Source organism: Trypanosoma cruzi, genomic scaffold (genome assembly GCF_000209065.1).
Source record: "Trypanosoma cruzi strain CL Brener 1047053516561 genomic scaffold, whole genome shotgun sequence".
NCBI lineage: Eukaryota > Euglenozoa > Kinetoplastea > Trypanosomatida > Trypanosomatidae > Trypanosoma > Trypanosoma cruzi.
Window position 1 is genome coordinate 21,148 of NW_001849504.1, and position 18,055 is coordinate 39,202.

Below are 18,055 nucleotides of genomic sequence, written 5' to 3' on the forward strand. Positions count from 1 at the left end.
CACCCCATGAAACACAAAACAAACACAAACAAAAAATAATAACAAATAAAGCAACCATAAAAAATTAAAAGAAAAGGCGAAGGGTGGACACAAATATGCAAACAAAAACTATTTAACATACAAAAATGTGTAAAAGAAAAACAAAAGAATTCATAAATAATCGAAAAAGAAATTAAAGCAGAATAATCCTCTGGGCCGCTCGCCGGATCCTGAGTTTATCGACGGTAGAAAACAAACCAGATAGGAATACGAAAGGATGAGCGGGACAAGAGTGGATTCACCACACCCTCAAAGCTTAACAGCAGGTAAGTGTATATATGTATATAAATACCATCCGTTAGCCACAATTGTGGGCCGCTCACTCTATTCGGATGGGATATGTAGATACAGACCTACGAGGCGGCAGACTTCGGAGTCCTGCAGCCACAAGACACCGCCGCGTGGTGGGAAATCAAAAGGGGTTGGCTGTGAAGGCAAAATTAATAATAAATAAATAATTTTGTCCTACCGCCATCGGCACCCTGATTGCGTCCATCGCGGTCATCCAATCGACCACAAGACAGTGAAAAAGTACCGCACAGAAATGACTTCGTTTTATCAGGATGCATATTAATTTAGGCAGCCAGCCCTCGTCGCAAGCATCCTGGTCACAAGCACCTATTCTTCGGCTCGTCCACACACTTCATTTACCGCCCATCACACAACACACACAATAGGAGAAGAGAAGGATCATTACACAAAGCCAATGCAAATAAATAAACAATAATGGGAAATCGCAGCCCACACGGGGCCGTCGCACACGCACACAAACGCCCTCACGGCATTCCTCAGAAGAAGTCAAGCAGATTGGTACTCGTAAACCATCAAAAAGAAAAAAGGTGTGTGATGCCTCGACATCGGCAGCCAGCACAGGAGAGGCAGAGTGTATAGAGCATGTCCCTGGCACAAAGTGTACAGACAAACAGAAAGTATATAGAGCGAGGCATATCAATTGGCATGGATTGTTTCTCTCTTGCATCCACTGCTAAGCGCAATCCACGCAGGAGGCAACAACAGTCGCCTCGCCGCGCAACGGAACCCATGCCGCCGCTCAGCAGAGTGGTGTCACGGCGGCGGCAGCGGCAAGCAGAAGCAGCGGACAGGGACAAGCTGCTGCAGCAGCGTCATTGCCGTGGATCGGAGGCGGGGCGTCCGTCAGGTCCCTCTCCCAATCCCCGCGCCCCACCGCCGCATCATCATCGCTCCGCGGAGGGTCCACGGCGCCCTGCGCGGCATCAGCGGCATCAGGGCCCTTGGGTCCCGTGGTTGTGGCACCGCCACCGGCCCCGTCGCTGGCGGCCTCATCTCCTGCTGGTTGTCCCACAACAGACGTCACACCATCGGCGGCAACATCGTCGTTGCACGGAAGACCGCTCTTCCCTAAAGTCTCCTGCAGCGCACCCGCGGTGTCGCTGGGCGAGATCACCCCGTCGCCTGTCGGAGCATCTGGGGCGACTGCCTCTCCTCGGGCGACGGATTCTTCTGGGGTGCAGCCGAGTCGACATCCTTCGGTGGGGTGCCGCGGCCGGGATCAATGCTCTCCGCAACGGGGACGGATGCCCCCTCGCAATCCTTGTCCAGTAATTGCCGGTGGGACCGTCCTGCTCCACGCCCTCTCCTCGCCGTCCCACGGAACCACCGGAAGGAGACTGCCGGCGGTGGCGGATATCGCGCACACCCGCGCGTGGTCACGGCAAGCAACGCTTCCCTCATCGTGCGGTCGAGTGGCCCACGCAATCGTCGCCCCGTCCGTGCATGGGACCCAACGGACGCCGCCCTTTTCGACCACTCTAAGACGCACCTGCATGACAAGGCACCCCAATGCCGCATGCATGGCAGCACTCAGATACGTCTCCTCCGGGTCCCTCGCATCTGTCGTTTTCGTGGGAGGCGTGTCCGGACACCACGAAGAGGGCCTATCCCCGGGCATCGCAAACAAACATTCTCCCCGCCAAATAACACCGTCAGCACCCCTCACATCCAGTGCGGGATCAATGATGGAGCAGCTGTCCATCGGGCGCTTTGCTGACATTTTATGCACACTCCCAAGCACCAGCCACTGGAATACAGATCCGACGCGCAGCATTCGACGGGAACGCCCAATTCGCACAGCATGCGAAGATATTCACCCATGTTCAGTGCGGAGCAATTCCTCTGCAGCAGCGCACAGCACGAATACTGCACCAACGCGTCGGCTCCGCCATCTCCCGCTTCACCCTCATGCAGCCCAGGACAGCCAATGCAGCCAGCGTCAGCTCCGTGCAGTCGCCGGCACCCCAATCGCTGCCATCCACTCATCCCTCGCATGGCACCGCGACCGGTGCGACTCCAGCGTCCTCCCGTCCCAATCGTCATCCTGCTGCTCCACGCCATCAACGTCATCGCAGTCGTGGTGCTCCCTCGCTGCCATCGCGGCACTCGCGAGTGCTCCACCACCAACAGCGCCAAGCCACGCACACAGGCAGCATTCCTCACCATGCCGCGGCCTGCCATGTGCGGGCAGGCAAACCCGACAGCATGGGCCATCAGGTGCGCGGCGAGGCGGGTGGCGAGGCGTCCGTGAAACAAAGCGGCCGGGCAATGTTCATGGCGCCAGCGACGGGACGGCCATCCTCCAGCGTGGCGCACCGCAGTGCCCACACACCACCCGGCGCAGCAGCCACGTACAGCACTGTGTCAGAATTGGCAGCACCAGCGGAACGATGCTCAGCAGGCACAGTGAACCGACTGCAAACACTGCCCGTGGCGAGTGACGGCACAATCAACGAACCCTCCAGTGGCTGCACGAGCAGACGATCCGCATGCAGTTTGACAGCAGCAGGGACAACCTCCTCGGCAACAGCGTTCCCGTGCGCAGACGACACAACACCATTCATACAGCCAAACGCGCCGTCCAATGCATTCGCTGCGCAACACCAGGAGAAGCCGCAGTGCCTCCTGCTGCCACACGGATCCGTTGTTGGCGCCTTGATGCGGACGGGCACCCATCGGTCCCTCCAAACGACGCTGCACACCTGCAACGCATCCTGCGCTCCGAGAGGCACGTCTCCCACCACACCCGGGGACGCCCACACGCCGTCGGCACGCACCGCATCGTCAAGGAAACAGGGATACGTCAGGATGACAGCAGGACACCCGCCGGCAATTCACATCGCAGGCATCATCACAAGCAGCAGCAGCAGCACTGCAGGCCGCGGGGCGACGTGGATCAACCGACGCATGGCGCATGTGGAAGAAAAAACGTAATGGCCTGACGAGGATGCAAGAGACTGACACCTCTGCAAAAAGAAAGAAACGGTATGAGAACACAAAGAGGAGATTTAAACGCCCGCAGTCAATGCAAGCCACTGATAAAAAGGGTGGAATGAGTGCACTCAACCACAACACGAGCAGAGACTCAAAGAAGAAAACAAAAAACAAAAAACAAAAAAACAAGAAGCCGAAGCGTGGGACGACCGAAGCACACACACTCTCATTGCTCCCGTAAAGCAAAACACACACACACACAGGGAGAGAGAGAGGTCGTCCACTCAAAGCAATGAAAAAGTAAAAAAAAAAAACTGTTACGATGCTCCGCCCATGCAGCCAAGCAGGACGGCAGCGGTGCGTGTGGCTCAAAAGAGAGAACCAACGGGCCTGCATGGGTGTGCATGCATAAATACGTGAACACATTATGTGTGTGCTTATTAGGCTGAGGTGAGGGCAAGAGTCCATGCAAGGGGACACACACAAAGAGAATGAGAGAAGGACGAGTGTGTGTGCGGGCGGTGCACGGCTCTCTCTCCCTCACTCTCACGCGGCCACCACCGCAGCAGCAGCCGCACACGCAACAAGAAAAAGCAGAAGAGGGGAGGTGGTGTGGGAGGCCGCGGTGCTGCCGTCACTCTCGTCAGGCGTCCTCGTGGCACTTGTTTGAGCGGCGGTGACTGTTGCTGGTGTTGGTGTTTCTGTTACGTTCCCATTCGGCGGTTGTGACTCCTGTGGGCCTGCGTCTGTTTTTTCCGAATCATTCGAACCATTTTTCTCCGAACTGTTGTCCTGCCCCCCAGAGGAACCATCGGCAGTTGGTGTTGCTGTTGTTGGTGGTGGTGTTCCTCCCGCCGGCAACGGTGACTGCAGCGGTGACTGCTGCGGTGGTTGTAGTTCTGTCGTCGTGCCGGGGGCTTCTGGTTCACCCGGTGCCGCTGGCTTCGGCAAATTTTCCGCTCCCGTTGATGGTTGTGTTGGCGTTGTTTCTCTCTCTCCAGGATTTTTTAATTCTGTTGTACCTGAGTTTCCTATCGATCGATCCGAACCATTTTTCTCCGAACCGTGGTCCTGCCCTCCAGAGGAATCACCGGCTTTCGGTTGGTCACTCCCTTCCTCTCTCTGAACTGTACTCTTCTGTGAGACAGTTTCTTCGAGTTCACTTGCATTTCTTTTTTCGTTGCAAAAAAAGAGGCTGCTGTTGAGCCTGCAGTATGTGCCGTTTGCTCCATAGTGCTTTTTACGCAACGATTCGTTTTCTCTGCCAAAATCCCACGCGTAGCCACCGCCGGCACCGCACCACAGCACGCTGAGGGCACACACCAGCAGCACACGGCCAGTCATCATCATCGCCATCACTCCTGTCACTTGCCTGCAGCTTTAAGCACAAAATAACAACACGTCAACGCAGAGCGGAAGCAAAAGGAGAGACACGGCCGCTACACCACGCACAGCCACCGCACAGTCACAAATGGCAGCTGCCCAGCAGCGGCAGCGCACACACACCATGAGGCAGTTAAAACCAGTGAAGGGGCAAAAACACACAACGCCCCGCAGCAAGTAAGCAGAAAAATACACACGAAACGATTAGAAACAAAACACAGGTAAAAGAACAGCAATGAAGTAAAAAGTAAAAAAAAACACAAAACAAAGAGCTGCACAGTATGGCTTCAGCGCGCACGCACCCATCCTCAAATGTGATTCCACGCAAACAGTTGTGTGCGTGCCATGCACATGAGTGTGTCTGGGATGCGTTCAACGTGATGGATGCGGGGAGCGGCAAGGAGCACACAGCAGGGCAGCGAATGCAAATAAAAACAGTAAAACACAATCATCATTTTTTCGTGTTTATTACTTAGGAAAACAATAGACGCGCACAAGTCCCCGCGGCTGAGTGCTGGCACGCACAGCCCACACACAATTCTCAGCCCGGAGCGGCGTACGCAAGCGCAGCCAAAGCGAGCAGCAGCGGGGCACGCAGACGGGTGTCATGGAAGCAGGCGTCATTTCCGACGCCGCTCTCCAGCGCCTTCGTTCTGGGCGCGGAGGAAAGCGGAGCCAGCATGCCTGGCGCCGTAGAATTTCTCTCGCTGGTGGCCGTGTCGGTGGTGCTGGTATTGTCGTCGCGCGTCACCGCGGCAGCAGACGGCGGGGTGCCGTTGGGAGTCCCCTCCGCTGCGGAGTTTTCACCCGGACCGCTGGCAGCAGCCTGGCCGCCTGGGGATGGGGATGTTGGCTCAGCGTCACCCCCTGCTGTTGTGCTCCGCGTGGCACCTGATGCGGCTGCCGTTCCTGGCTCTGGCGAACCGTCGCCCGTAACGCCTTGGTTTCCTGCCGCCGGCAACTGTGACTGCAGCTGCTGCGCCGATTGTGGTTCTGTTGTCACACCGGAGGTCACTGGTTCACCGGGTTCCGCTGACCTCGGCAAATTTATCGGCCCTGTTGGTGCTGGTGGTATTGGTAGTGGTGACGGAGGTGCTCCTCCCCGCTGGTTTAATTCCTCTGCTTTACCTTCATCATCTTTCGGACGACCCGAGCCACTTCCCTCCGAACCGTGGGCCAGCCTCCCAGCAGAATCACCGCCACTCGGTTGATCAATCGCCTTCTCTCCCGACTCGGCATTTTCCCCTGTGACAGAACCTCCCGTTGCATTTTGTGGAGACATTTCCCCAGTTGCTGTCACACACACGGACGAGCAGCAGCACAGGGCGAGCACCAACAGGGCGCACAGCAGACGGTACGTCGTCATCATCGTGAGTGTGGTCGTTCAGTGCTGTGGAGCTGATCTGCACAGTGAGGGACATGGAGAGCAACAAGGAAAAAGAGGGGTGCGGCAGACACACACAAGGAGAGGGCAGCAGCCAGGCATGCACCGTACGCCGCACACCACGCACAACACACACTCCAATCCACGGCAGCAGGCACACACACACAGCCCTGCCGCAGCACCAACACACAGATGGAGGAGGAAAAAGCTAACAGGAGCGGCACACAAGGCTCCACCGCATGCACATACGGCAAGAGCGGTCCGTCGTGTCTGCACCCCTCACGGAGGGTACGCACACACACATACAAGAGGGTGCAGCACACAGCAGCACGAAAGCAAAGTAACAATTAAAAAAGAAAATCCCCGTACACCACGCGGATTGTTGGTCCACGGGAAGCGCAGCCAATATTCATCACAAAAACAGTTCAGTCGCCTTTGGCCTTCCTTCATATTCAGCGCACACCACTTCATGCAAGCGCGGCCACCACCGCAGCAGCAGCAGCACACGCAAAAATGAGCGCAGGGAATGGAATAAAGCAGGCAACCATTTATTTGTGTTTCTTTTTGGAGGGTGGAAGATGCCTGCATATGTCTGTGAGCTTCTTCAGAGGGCAAACCCTTATGCCTGGGTCGTGTGTGGGGGTTTCTGCAGGGTGCCCAATTGTTTTTCCTCTTGTGGGTTTTTCTTGTGTTGGTGCAGCCAATAATTCGGTTTGTGTTGTTCCTGCTCTTCGGTAGTAAAGTGCTGCAATAGGTGTTTCCTCCATTCGTCGCCGTGACACATGATTCCTCACCGTTTATTGAGGTGGAAATAAAAACCATGTGAGTGGACTCCCACGCACCAGAACGCACCTTCGCTCCTATTTATTGCTGCACAGAAGGGCATGCGTGTTTGGTGGTGCCTCGACCATATATTTCGTGGGCGTACATTCCCCTGCAGGCTGAGGGCGGGATGACGCTCCGTCGCGGTGCACTTCCCTCGCATGCCGCCCACCGTGATTCGTCATGCATCACTCTCGCATACATTCCGTGGTGCCACACCGTTGATCTTATTGCAGCCGCTGTGATTCCGCGTATTTCACGCATTTCATTTTGCCACAATACATCCGCTCGTGTGGCCGCCGCATCCAAACAGCGGTGCCCAACACCGTGAGCGGCAGTCCACATCCCTGCATGCCCCAGCGCAGTGGTGCCTGACTGTCAGCCAGGCGCCAGACAACACGAAAGTCTTGTGCTGGCGGTACAACAAACGGAGCTGCAGTGAATGACTCGGGCGGCGACGCATCTATTTGTCGCAAAGCAGCGAAAAGGAGTCGGGCAAAATAATGCCGGCTGCATTCACGACACCATACCCACAGCCAAAGCATGCGACGTGATGTGCGTTTCGTTGGTGCTGTGAAATGCCTGCAGACGACGTCACTAGTGGACGCACACCACCCATGATCAGCAGACAGACAATAATCGGCATGGGGGCCACAAAAGGCAGCAACGAAGCCAGTAGCAGCAGCAGCTCTCTCTCTCTCTCTCTGTCGCCTCCGAGAAGTAAATATTCCACCAGCCACAGCTGACTGTGCCATCGTGACACTCCATGCATGTCGTGGCTGCGTCAACACATCCTGCTCCCTGCAGCGCCTCAAAAGATGCCTCACTCCGTCCACTAAGTGCATCGATGTGGGCCGTGCCTCGGCTGTGCGTGAGGACCACAACGATTTGAGGGTCACCGAGTCGCAGCATGTTTGTTGTGACGCTGTTGCATGGCACCTGCACACACACACGCAGCGCCTGCATCCCTCCCTGTTGTGTTCGCCCTCCGCCGGAGTGGCCACACACACGGGCAGCAGCAAATTCATTTCACCCTCGACAATCCAAAATCAACACCGACATCCCTCGCCACGCAAAGATCTCAGTTGCCAGCACGGGCCTCCTGTCGCTCTGCCATCGACGCTGAAACACGGCACAGTGCACTGACTTATTTTCCTCGTGCTCAGTCAGCCGTTTGGTTCACACATTCTCCGACGGGATGGCGCCCATAAAGGCACGCCACAAAAGCCACTGTGATCGCACAAGTTCTTGCGACGAGCGTCGGTGTGTGCATGGATCCGCTGCTCACACGTGCTGGCAGGCAGCCTGCAGCCGGTGCCCTCGTGCCAGTACATCGGCTCCAGCATGGGAAAGAGAAAACGGCCTATTCCTCTTGTACTTATTCCCACCAGCAGCACCAACACGCTGGTCGCCAGCCGTCATTCCTCAGCACATCCAGAAATGCTGAAGAGTGACGTGGAGCTGTCAGCCAGCAATGCCACAATCCCCGCACACATGTCGGCTCCACCAGAGAAGACACACAAACTACACACAACACCCCTCACATGTTTTCCAACCATCATTCCAACACACCGCGACACGCCAAACAGAAGTATTCGTCACTCCATGCACCTCCCCACACAATCAAATAGTCCACGCACCACGCACGGCAGCAGCTCACACCCGTCAAACAAGTGCTCTTCGGAGCAGTGTTATCCACGTGCTGCAGTGGGAAGTAAACAAACGAGACAGGCTGCCAAACCCCAAAGGAGTGCCACGACTGGCCGCAAGTCAACGGAGCGCTGCCACTCAAAACAATTCAGTCCTCATGCCCTCAGCCTCCCACCTTCTCCCACAAAGGCCCCAAGAGCTGCAAACCAAACGCGCAACGCCCCTTCCCCAGCAGCAGCAGCCAACGGAGCGCAAGCCCCGCTGCACACACCACGACGATTCCACTCGTAGTGCCGACGGTCCGCAGCGCCAGCTCAGCGCCACACTCCACCGCCCCGCCGTCCCACGGAGACATCTTGCCTCCAACAAAATAAAACACCAGCGGATATTCGCCTGGGCCGCTCGCCGGACCCTCAACTTGTCTAAAGAAACCAAGCAAAACAGAAGAAGGGGCGAACGGAGGGGCAGTGGGTTCGCAATCCACTCAGTGCTTGCTCCAACCACATATATTACATTTATATACATATTCGGACTGCCGCTCTCGTGACATGCTGCGCGTTGTTGGGGTTAGAAATACTATGACTTACGAGGCGGCAGACTTCGGGGTCCTGCAGCCACAAGACACCGCCGCGTGGTGGGAAATCAAAAGGGGTTGGCTGTGAAGGTAAAATTAATAATAAATAAATAATTTTGTCCTACCGCCATCGGCACCCTGATTGCGTCCACCCCGGTCATCCAATCCACCACAAGACAGTGAAAAAGTACCGCACAGAAATGACTTCGTTTTATCAGGATGCATATTAATTTAGGCAGCCAGCCCTCGTCGCAAGCATCCTGGTCACAAGCACCTATTCTTCGGCTCGTCCACACACTTCATTTACCGCCCATCACACAACACACACAACAGGAGAAGAGAAGGATCATTACACAAAGCCAAGGCAAATAAATAAACAATAATGAGAAATCGCAGCCCACACGGGGCCGTCGCACACGCACACAAACGCCCTCACGGCATTCCTCAGAAGAAGTCAAGCAGACTGGTACTCGTAAACCATCAAAAAGAAAAAAGGTGTGTGATGCCTCGACATCGGCAGCCAGCACAGGAGAGGCAGAGTGTATAGAGCATGTCCCTGGCATAAAGTGTACAGACAAACAGAAAGTATATATAGAGAGAGGCATATCAATTGGCATGGATTGTTTCTCTCTTGCATCCACTGCTGAGTGCGGGCCACGCAGGAGGCAACAGCAGTCGCCTCGCCGTGCAACGGAACCCATGCCGCCGCTCAGCAGAGTGGTGTCACGGCGACGGCAGCGGCAAGCAGAAGAAGCAGCGGACAGGGACAAGCTGCTGCTGCTGCAGCGTCATTGCCGTGGATCGGAGGCGGGGCGTCCGTCAGGTCCCTCTCCCAATCCCCGCGTCCCACCGCCGCATCATCATCGCTCCGCGGAGGGTCCACGGCGCCCTGCGCGGCATCAGCGGCATCAGGGCCCTTGGGTCCCGTGGTTGTGGCACCGCCACCGGCCCCGTCGCTGGCGGCCACATCTCCTGCTGGTTGTCCCACAACAGACGTCACACCATCGGCGGCAACATCGTCGTTGCACGGAAGACCGCTCTTCCCTAAAGTCTCCTGCAGCGCACCCGCGGTGTCGCTGGGCGAGATCACCCCGTCGCCTGTCGGAGCGTCTGGGGCGACTGCCTCTCCTCGGGCGACGGATTCTTCTGGGGTGCAGCCGAGTCGACATCCTTCGGTGGGGTGCCGCGGCCGGGATCAATGCTCTCCGCAACGGGGACGGATGCCCCCTCGCAATCCTTGTCCAGTAATTGCCAGTGGGACCGTCCTGCTCCACGCCCTCTCCTCGCCGTCCCACGGAACCACCGGAAGGAGACTGCCGGCGGTGGCGGATATCGTGCACACCTGCGCGTGGCCACGGCAAGCAACGCTTCCCTCATCGTACGGTCGAGTGGCCCACGCAATCGTCGCCCCGTCCGTGCATGGGACCCAACGGACGCCGCCCTCTTCGACCACTCTAAGACGCACCTGCATGACAAGGCACCCCAATGCCGCATGCATGGCAGCACTCAGATACGTCTCCTCCGGGTCCCTCGCATCTGTCGTGTTCGTGGGAAGCGTGTCCGGACACCACGAAGAGGGCCTATCCCCGGGCATCGCAAACAAACATTCTCCCCGCCAAATAACACCGTCAGCACCCCTCACATCCAGTGCGGGATCAATGATGGAGCAGCTGTCCATCGGGCGCTTTGCTGACATTTTATGCACACTCCCAAACACCAGCCACTGGAATACAGATCCGACGCGCAGCATTCGACGGGAACGCCCAATTCGCACAGCATGCGAAGATATTCACTCATGTTCAGTGCGGAGCAATTCCTCTGCTGCTGCAGCGCACGAATACTGCACCAACGCGTCGGCTCCGCCATCTCCCGCTTCACCCTCATGCAGCCCAGGGCAGCCAATGCAGCCAGCGTCAGCTCCGTGCAGTCGCCGGCACCCCAATCGCTGCCATCCACTCATCCCTCGCGTGGCACCGCGACCGGTGCGACTCCAGCGTCCTCCCGTCCCCATCGCCATCCTGCTGCTCCACGCCATCAACATCGTCGCAGTCGTGGTGCTCCCTCGCTGCCATCGCGGCAGTCGTCGAGTGCACCACCACCAACAGCGCCCCGCCACGCACACAGGCAGCATTCCTCACCATGCCGCGGCCTGCCATGTGCGGGCAGGCAAACCCGACAGCATGGGCCATCAGGTGCGCGGCGAGGCGGGTGGCGAGGCGTCCGTGAAATAAGGCGGCCGGGCAATGTTCATGGCGCCAGCGACGGGACGGCCATCCTCCAGCGTGGCGCATGGCAGTGCTCACACACCACCCGGCGCAGCAGCCACGTACAGCACTGTGTCAGAATTGGCAGCACCAGCGGAACAATGCTCAGCAGGCACAGTGAACCGTCTGCAAACACTGCCCGTGACGAGTGACGGCACAATCAACGAACCCTCCAGTGGCTGCACGAGCAGACGATCCGCATGCGGTTTGACAGCAGCAGGGACAACCTCCTCGGCAACAGCGTTCCCGTGCGCAGACGACACAACACCATTCCCGCAGCCAAACGCGCCGTCCAATGCATTCGCTGTGCAACACCAGGAGAAGCCGCAGTGCCTCCTGCTGCCACACGGGTCCGTTATTGGCGCCTTGATGCGGACGGGCACCCATCGTTCCCTCCAAACGACGCTGCACACCTGCAACGCATCCTGCGCTCCGAGAGGCACGTCTCCCACCACACCCGGGGACGCCCACACGCCGCCGGCACGCACCGCATCGTCAAGGAAACAGGGATACGTCAGGATGACAGCAGGACACCCGCCGGCAATTCACATCGCAGGCATCATCACAAGCAGCAGCAGCAGCACTGCAGGCCGCGGGGCGACGTGGATCAACCGACGCATGGCGCATGTGGAAGAAAAAACGTAATGGCCTGACGAGGATGCAAGAGACTGACACCTCTACAAAAAGAAAGAAACGGTATGAGAACACAAAAAGGAGATTTAAACGCCCGCAGTCAATGCAAGCCACTGATAAAAAGGGTGGAATGAGTGCACTCAACCACAACACGAGCAGAGACTCAAAGAAGAAAACAAAAAACAAAAAAAGAAAAACAAAAACAAAAAAACAAGAAGCCGAAGCGTGGGACGACCGAAGCACACACACTCTCATTGCTCCCGTAAAGCAAAACACACACACAGGGAGAGAGAGAGGTCGTCCACTCAAAGCAATGAAAAAGTAATTAAAAAAAACTGTTACGGTGCTCCGCCCATGCAGCCAAGCAGGACGGCAGCGGTGCGTGTGGCTCAAAAGAGAGCTCCAACGGGCCTGCATGGGTGTGCATGCATAAATACGTGAACACATTATGTGTGTGCTTATTAGGCTGAGGTGAGGGCGAGAGTCCATGCAAGGGGACACACACAAAGAGAATGAGAGAAGGACGAGTGTGTGTGCGGGCGGTGCACGGCTCTCTCTCCCTCACTCTCACGCGGCCACCACCGCAGCAGCAGCCGCACACGCAACAAGAAAAAGCAGAAGAGGGGAGGTGGAGTGGGAGGCCGCGGTGCTGCCGTCACTCTCGTCAGGCGTCCTCGTGGCACTTGTTTGAGCGGCGGTGACTGTTGCTGGTGTTGGTGTTTCTGTTACGTTCCCTTGCGGCGGTTGTGATTCCTGTGGGCCTGCGTCTGTTTTTTCCGAATCATTCGAACCATTTTTCTCCGAACTGTTGTCCTGCCCCCCAGAAGAACCACCGGCAGTTGGTGTTGCTGTTGTTGGTGTTGCTGTTACGTTCCCATTCAGCGGTTGTGGTGCCTGTAGGCCACTCCCAGTCCCGCTCTGAGCCGTACTCTTCTGTAGGGCAGCTTCTTTGCGTTTACTTGCATTTCTTTTTTCTTCGCAAAAAGGGAAGCTTCTGTTGAGCCTGCAGTATGTGCCGTTTGCTCCGTAATAATATTCATTCACCGATTCGTCGTTGAAATCCCACGCGTAGCCACCGCAGGCACCGCACCACAGCACGCTGAGGGCACACACCAGCAGCACACGGCCAGCCATCATCATCGCCATCACTCCTGTCACTTGCGTGTAGCTTTAAGCACAAACTAACAACACGTCAACGCAGAGCGGAAGCAAAAGGAGAGACACGGCCGCTACACCACGCACAGCCACCGCACAGTCACAAATGGCAGCAGCCCAGCAGCCGCAGCACACACACACCATGAGGCAGTTGGAAGCAGCGAAAGGGAAAAACACACAACGCCCCGCAGCAAGTAAGCAGAAAAAAACACACAAAACGATTAGAAACAAAACACTGTTAAAAGAACAGCAATGAAGTAAAACATAAAACCACACAAAACAAAGAGCTGCACAGTATGGCTCCAGCACGCACGCACCCATCCTCAAATGTGACTCCACGCAAACAGTTGTGTGCGTGCCATGCACATGAGTGTGTCTGGGATGCGTTCAACGTGACGGATGCGGGGAGCGGCAAGGAGCACACGGCAGGGCAGCGAATGCAAATAAAAACAGTAAAACACAATCATCATTTTTTTCGTATTTATTACTTAGGAAAACAATAGACGCGCACAAGTCCCCGCGGCTGAGTGCTGGCACGCACAGCCCACACAGAATTCTCAGCCCAGAGCGGCGTACGCAAGCGCAGCCAGAGCGAGCAGCAGTGGGGCACGCAGACGGGTGTCATGGAAGCAGGCGTCATTTCCGACGCCGCTCTCCAGCGCCTTCGTTCTGGGCGCGGAGGAAAGCGGAGCCGGCATGCCTGGCGCCGTAGAATTTCTCTCGCTGGTGGCCGTGTCGGTGGTGTTGGTATTGTCGTCGTGCGTCACCGCGGCAGCAGACGGCGGGGTGCCGTTGGGAGTCCCCTCCGCTGCGGAGTTTTCGCCCGGACCGCTGGCAGCAGCCTGGCCGCCTGGGGATGGGGATGTTGGCTCAGCGTCACCCCCTGCTGTTGTGCTCCGCGTGGCACCTGATGCGGCTGCCGTTCCTGGCTCTGGCGAACCGTCGCCCGTAACGCCTTGGTTTCCTGCCGCCGGCAACTGTGACTGCAGCTGCTGCGCCGATTGTGGTTCTGTTGTCACACCAGAGGTCGCTGGTTCACCGGGTTCCGCTGACCTCGGCAAATTTATCGGCCCTGTTGGTGCTGGTGGTAGTGGTAGTGGTGACGGAGGCGCTCCTCCCTGCTGGTTTAATTCCTCTGCTTTACCTTCATCTTCCTTCGAACGACCCGAGCCACTTCCCTCCGAACCGTGGGCCAGCCTCCCAGCAGAACCATCGTCACTCGGTTCACCACTTCCTTCCCCTCCCAGGCCAGCAATTGATTGAGCACTCGCCTCCTCTCCCGACTCGGCATTCCCCCCTGCGACAGAGCCTCCCGCTGCATTTTGTGGAGGCGTCACCTCAGTTGTTTTACTGCAAAAAAACGTCGGGAAAGGCTTTACAGTATTTACCGTTTGCTCCATAATAATATGCGTGTAACTCATCGTTAAAAAACAGCGCGTAGCCACCGCTGACACCGCACCAAAGCACGCGGAGGGCACGCACCAGCAGCACACGGCCAGTCATCGTCATCGCCATCACGGCTGCAGACACACACACTGGTGCTAAGCCTAATGAGTAAAGGCAAACATGTGTATATTTAAACACACGGCTATAGACGTCTGCGCAACCAAATGTTTTTGCACACGGTCATACATGTAAAATGAGCAATCCAAATAAATTCACACAATGAAGCAAAGAGAGAAACAGAAGGGAAACGCATGTATGTGTACATGTGTTGTTGTTGTTGTTTTTACGGTGGTTGCCTCCGCAAAAAAGCGCATAAACAAAAATAATTAGGAGCCGCCGTGTTAAATTGGAGGACCCATGAAAATAAAATAAAAAGTAAGAAGAAAAGGGCAAGTGTCGCCGCAAAACATGATGCTCAAAGGAAGGAGACACGCCACATCTAGCAGAGCAAAAAAAAAAAAAAAACGAGTACTACTTGCGGTCCCGGGCAATCAACTTTTTTCATGAAGTGGATTCATCGTGTGTATTGGATCCAATCACGCAGGGAAAATAAAAATTGTCTTGACGTGTGAAATGCATAAAGCCATTCAAAATCTCAAAAGCACCTTTTCTCTCCTACTTTTAGCCTCCAAATCCCTTTTGATTTGCTCCCCCCCCCCTCTCCATCTCTTTTCATCCATTTTTGGGGGCCACCTGCTTCCACACTTATGAAGACGTAAGAGGCAGCGTCGGCAACGTTCCCTATTATCCTTGTTGCCCTTGTTTTACATGCGTTTTCCGTTAAACTCCTCCCTATTGTTCGACTTTCACTTTTACGCATACACAGAAAAAAAAACACTTCCTCTTTCTCTCCTTTTCCCTCCTGGTTGTTGTTGTTGTTGTTGTTTTTCCTTTTTTGTCCATGGTGTCACCTCTGGCTCTCCACCACCATGCGGAAGAGTGCCACCACTGCGTGCTGCGGTAACTCACTCACGAGCTCCCATGCCTGTGGGTCGTTTTGAATGAGTGCGTTAAAATTGCTTGCCACGTAGCTAATCCCCCGCTCATGAAGCTCTGGCACCTGGTGCTTCACGGCATATATAAGCAGGCGAAGAGCATTTTGGTGATTAAAGGCGTCGTCCGCCTCCCGCTTCAGGTGCCCATCCATACCAAAGACACTGTGCATCTTAAAGACAATTGCCACATCTTCAGCAGAGAAATCGCGATAGGACTCAAGATGATGGCGATAAATCCCAATGAGCAGCTTCTGCCATGATCGTTGTGAGAAGTCAAACTCCGCGGCGGTGAAGGGCGGTATTGCCACGGAGGATCGTGGATTTATGGCTTGAGAGAAAAGAACGCAGCGTGAGGCTAAAATGTAGCGGTGTGCCTTCACTATCAAGTGCTTCGGACCCACCACAAGTTCCATGTCGCTGTACTCCCCCGACTCCGCCAGCCATGCCAACTGTCTGCCAAGCGTGTTCTTTGACGTCGGGATTGTCACCTGAGGGACCGGCTCCTTGTCACGTAGAATGAGCGAAAGACGACGGAATAGGTGGCCCGGAATTTCCTCAAACTTCGGATCCTGAATAAGAAAATCGTAGTTCTCTAAAAGAACACGAAGGTACAAGGCGTTTAAAACTTCATCCCCCGCATTATAACGCGTCAGTGTAATGTGAAGGATATTTTCATTCGTTAAAAGCGGTCGCACAAAATTCAAGCAGACTCCCGATAATTCATAGAATTCACATGCGGAAGACAATAAATACAAATCCAGCAGCGCTTCAGGCGGTAAGACCCCTTGTTGTGGGCATTCCTCCGTGTAAACATACCGCAAGAATGCAGAGAAAACATCTGTCGTGACTGCAATCGTCACAACGCAACCCGGCTGCAGTGGCAGTACATTCTCTGGTAGAAGAGGACGCATACGAGCGGCAATAACACACCGATGCGCCTTCATTCGAACACCCTGAATGTCAAACGTCATATCCGTCAGTGCCTCAAGGTGCTCAAATGGATATAAAAGTGGTGCACGAACTACTGCCTGCCCACCGCCTACAATGAAACCGTTCTCTGGCGCCACGATCAAATGACCCCTGGCAGACGTGGATCTTGTAGGGCCAACACCTCTGTATTCCATGGGTGAACGCATTCGCGAAAGGGCACGATTTGGGTCCTGATGAAAATTGAGGTGCGCCGGAGGTGAGCCTGAGCGTCCAGGAAGCACGTTTGTCTCAAAGCCTCCGTTACCATAACTCTGACCATTGGCGTCGACAATCTTTAGCAGAACATCAATGTCAAAGTAAAGTGCACCAGACCCCTCATCCTCATAAACAAATCCATTCTCCTGTTGAATGAGACGCCACATAGGAATGAACTCATTCATGCCCCACGCACTTCCGGACTTCTTAAACGTGCAGCGAAAGATGTGGCCCTTCGACGACGGGGGATCCTCGTAGCATTGTAAAAGCAATTTGAATTGTGCCACTACTGCTGCGTTCGTGCAGCTTTGAAGGTGGATGGAAAGAAATTCCTCACCACTCGCGGCGGTGGCGCGTCGTTGCAAATGTAAACGCCACGTGTACCCCCCAACAGTAAACTGCGGACCGTAGTGAGACGCATCCAAAGACATATTCCGTAGCAGTTTCACTGGGCAGTGGTAGCGAAACCGTGCACCGTTCTCGGAAACTACCTCCACGGTCTCTATCGACTCCATAGCCACAAAAAAAGCAGAGATACCTGCGGCAGTGGTGAGGGAAAAAAAAAAAAAAAGAAAAAAAAAAGAAAACTAAATACCTCTAACAAATTCGATATCTAACACACTTCTTCTTATTGATATTATTATTGTTATTATTGTTGTTGTTTGTTTTGTTGCCCCTCCTCCTGTTCGTGTGTTGTTGGTGTTGTTTTGACTGATCCAATAAACTAATAAATAAATGTATCTATGCGCCGCTGCCCTTCGTGTCTTGACTCTATTTCTTTGTTCTTTTAATTTTTTTTTTTCTTTCACCCACACGCGTCCCTTCACGCCACGTTTTTACGAGTCCGTGGGGGGGGGGGGGGGGGGGGGTCCGCATTTTCTTTTTTCTTTTTTTGCTGTTTGTTCTTCTTTTTTTCTGTGTGTGCGTTGTGGTGACGGTGGCGGGTGCTGATGGATGGATGGATGGGGCGGGGGCGGGGGCGGGGGCGGAGGTGGAGGCGGTGGGACAATATAAAGCGAGGGCGCATTTACAACCACGCAGACAAACAAAATCAAACAAAATAAAGTTTTTCCAGTTTGCGCCATTTGGGAATCTTGTGAATTTGCCGCGGGGGCTGCCGCTGCTGCAGTGATCCCTTCTTTTTGTTGTTTTTGTTTTTGTTGTTGTGGGTCTTTCTCTCCGCTGCCAATCCGTAAACTTTTGTCTAATTCCTCTCGTTGATTTCACGGTCCGGTTTTGTTTTCCTTCCCCCATTTTCCTCCACTTTTTGATTTATTGT

At 55.0% G+C, this 18,055-nt stretch overlaps 5 protein-coding genes and 2 pseudogenes across 5 annotated transcripts, besides 15 other annotated features; all 7 read right to left on the minus strand.

The window, feature by feature from the left end:
* Positions 1 to 14,872: a sequence feature (areas not merged during assembly with more than two copies in the genome that could not be assigned to a particular haplotype).
* Positions 10 to 146: a sequence feature (A-rich).
* Positions 182 to 659: a mobile genetic element.
* Positions 476 to 501: a sequence feature (AT_rich).
* On the minus strand, positions 1,569 to 2,915 carry Tc00.1047053509977.15 (annotated as a pseudogene).
* Positions 3,439 to 3,477: a sequence feature (A-rich).
* Tc00.1047053509977.30 (mucin-associated surface protein (MASP), putative) lies at positions 3,832 to 4,641 on the minus strand (the record flags this gene model as incomplete). The annotated part of the gene is made up of 1 exon (XM_804021.1): positions 3,832 to 4,641. The coding sequence occupies one exon, from the start codon at positions 4,639 to 4,641 to the stop codon at positions 3,832 to 3,834; it is 810 nt and encodes a 269-aa protein (XP_809114.1).
* On the minus strand, positions 5,210 to 6,037 carry Tc00.1047053509977.40 (uncharacterized protein; the record flags this gene model as incomplete). Its single annotated transcript, XM_804022.1, has 1 exon — positions 5,210 to 6,037. The coding sequence occupies one exon, from the start codon at positions 6,035 to 6,037 to the stop codon at positions 5,210 to 5,212; it is 828 nt and encodes a 275-aa protein (XP_809115.1).
* Positions 9,091 to 9,374: a mobile genetic element.
* Positions 9,190 to 9,216: a sequence feature (AT_rich).
* Tc00.1047053509977.61 lies at positions 10,191 to 11,663 on the minus strand (annotated as a pseudogene).
* Positions 12,161 to 12,212: a sequence feature (A-rich).
* Tc00.1047053509977.80 (mucin-associated surface protein (MASP), putative) lies at positions 12,563 to 13,141 on the minus strand (the record flags this gene model as incomplete). The annotated part of the gene is made up of 1 exon (XM_804023.1): positions 12,563 to 13,141. The coding sequence occupies one exon, from the start codon at positions 13,139 to 13,141 to the stop codon at positions 12,563 to 12,565; it is 579 nt and encodes a 192-aa protein (XP_809116.1).
* Positions 13,708 to 14,571, minus strand: Tc00.1047053509977.90 (uncharacterized protein; the record flags this gene model as incomplete). The annotated part of the gene is made up of 1 exon (XM_804024.1): positions 13,708 to 14,571. One exon carries the CDS (start codon positions 14,569 to 14,571, stop codon positions 13,708 to 13,710), a length of 864 nt encoding a protein of 287 aa, XP_809117.1.
* Positions 14,873 to 18,055: a sequence feature (heterozygous, non-Esmeraldo-like haplotype).
* Positions 15,462 to 15,482: a microsatellite.
* Tc00.1047053509977.100 (hypothetical protein, conserved) lies at positions 15,504 to 17,291 on the minus strand (the record flags this gene model as incomplete). Its single annotated transcript, XM_804025.1, has 1 exon — positions 15,504 to 17,291. One exon carries the CDS (start codon positions 17,289 to 17,291, stop codon positions 15,504 to 15,506), a length of 1,788 nt encoding a protein of 595 aa, XP_809118.1.
* Positions 17,333 to 17,363: a microsatellite.
* Positions 17,399 to 17,483: a microsatellite.
* Positions 17,625 to 17,645: a microsatellite.
* Positions 17,652 to 17,693: a sequence feature (T-rich).
* Positions 17,741 to 17,777: a microsatellite.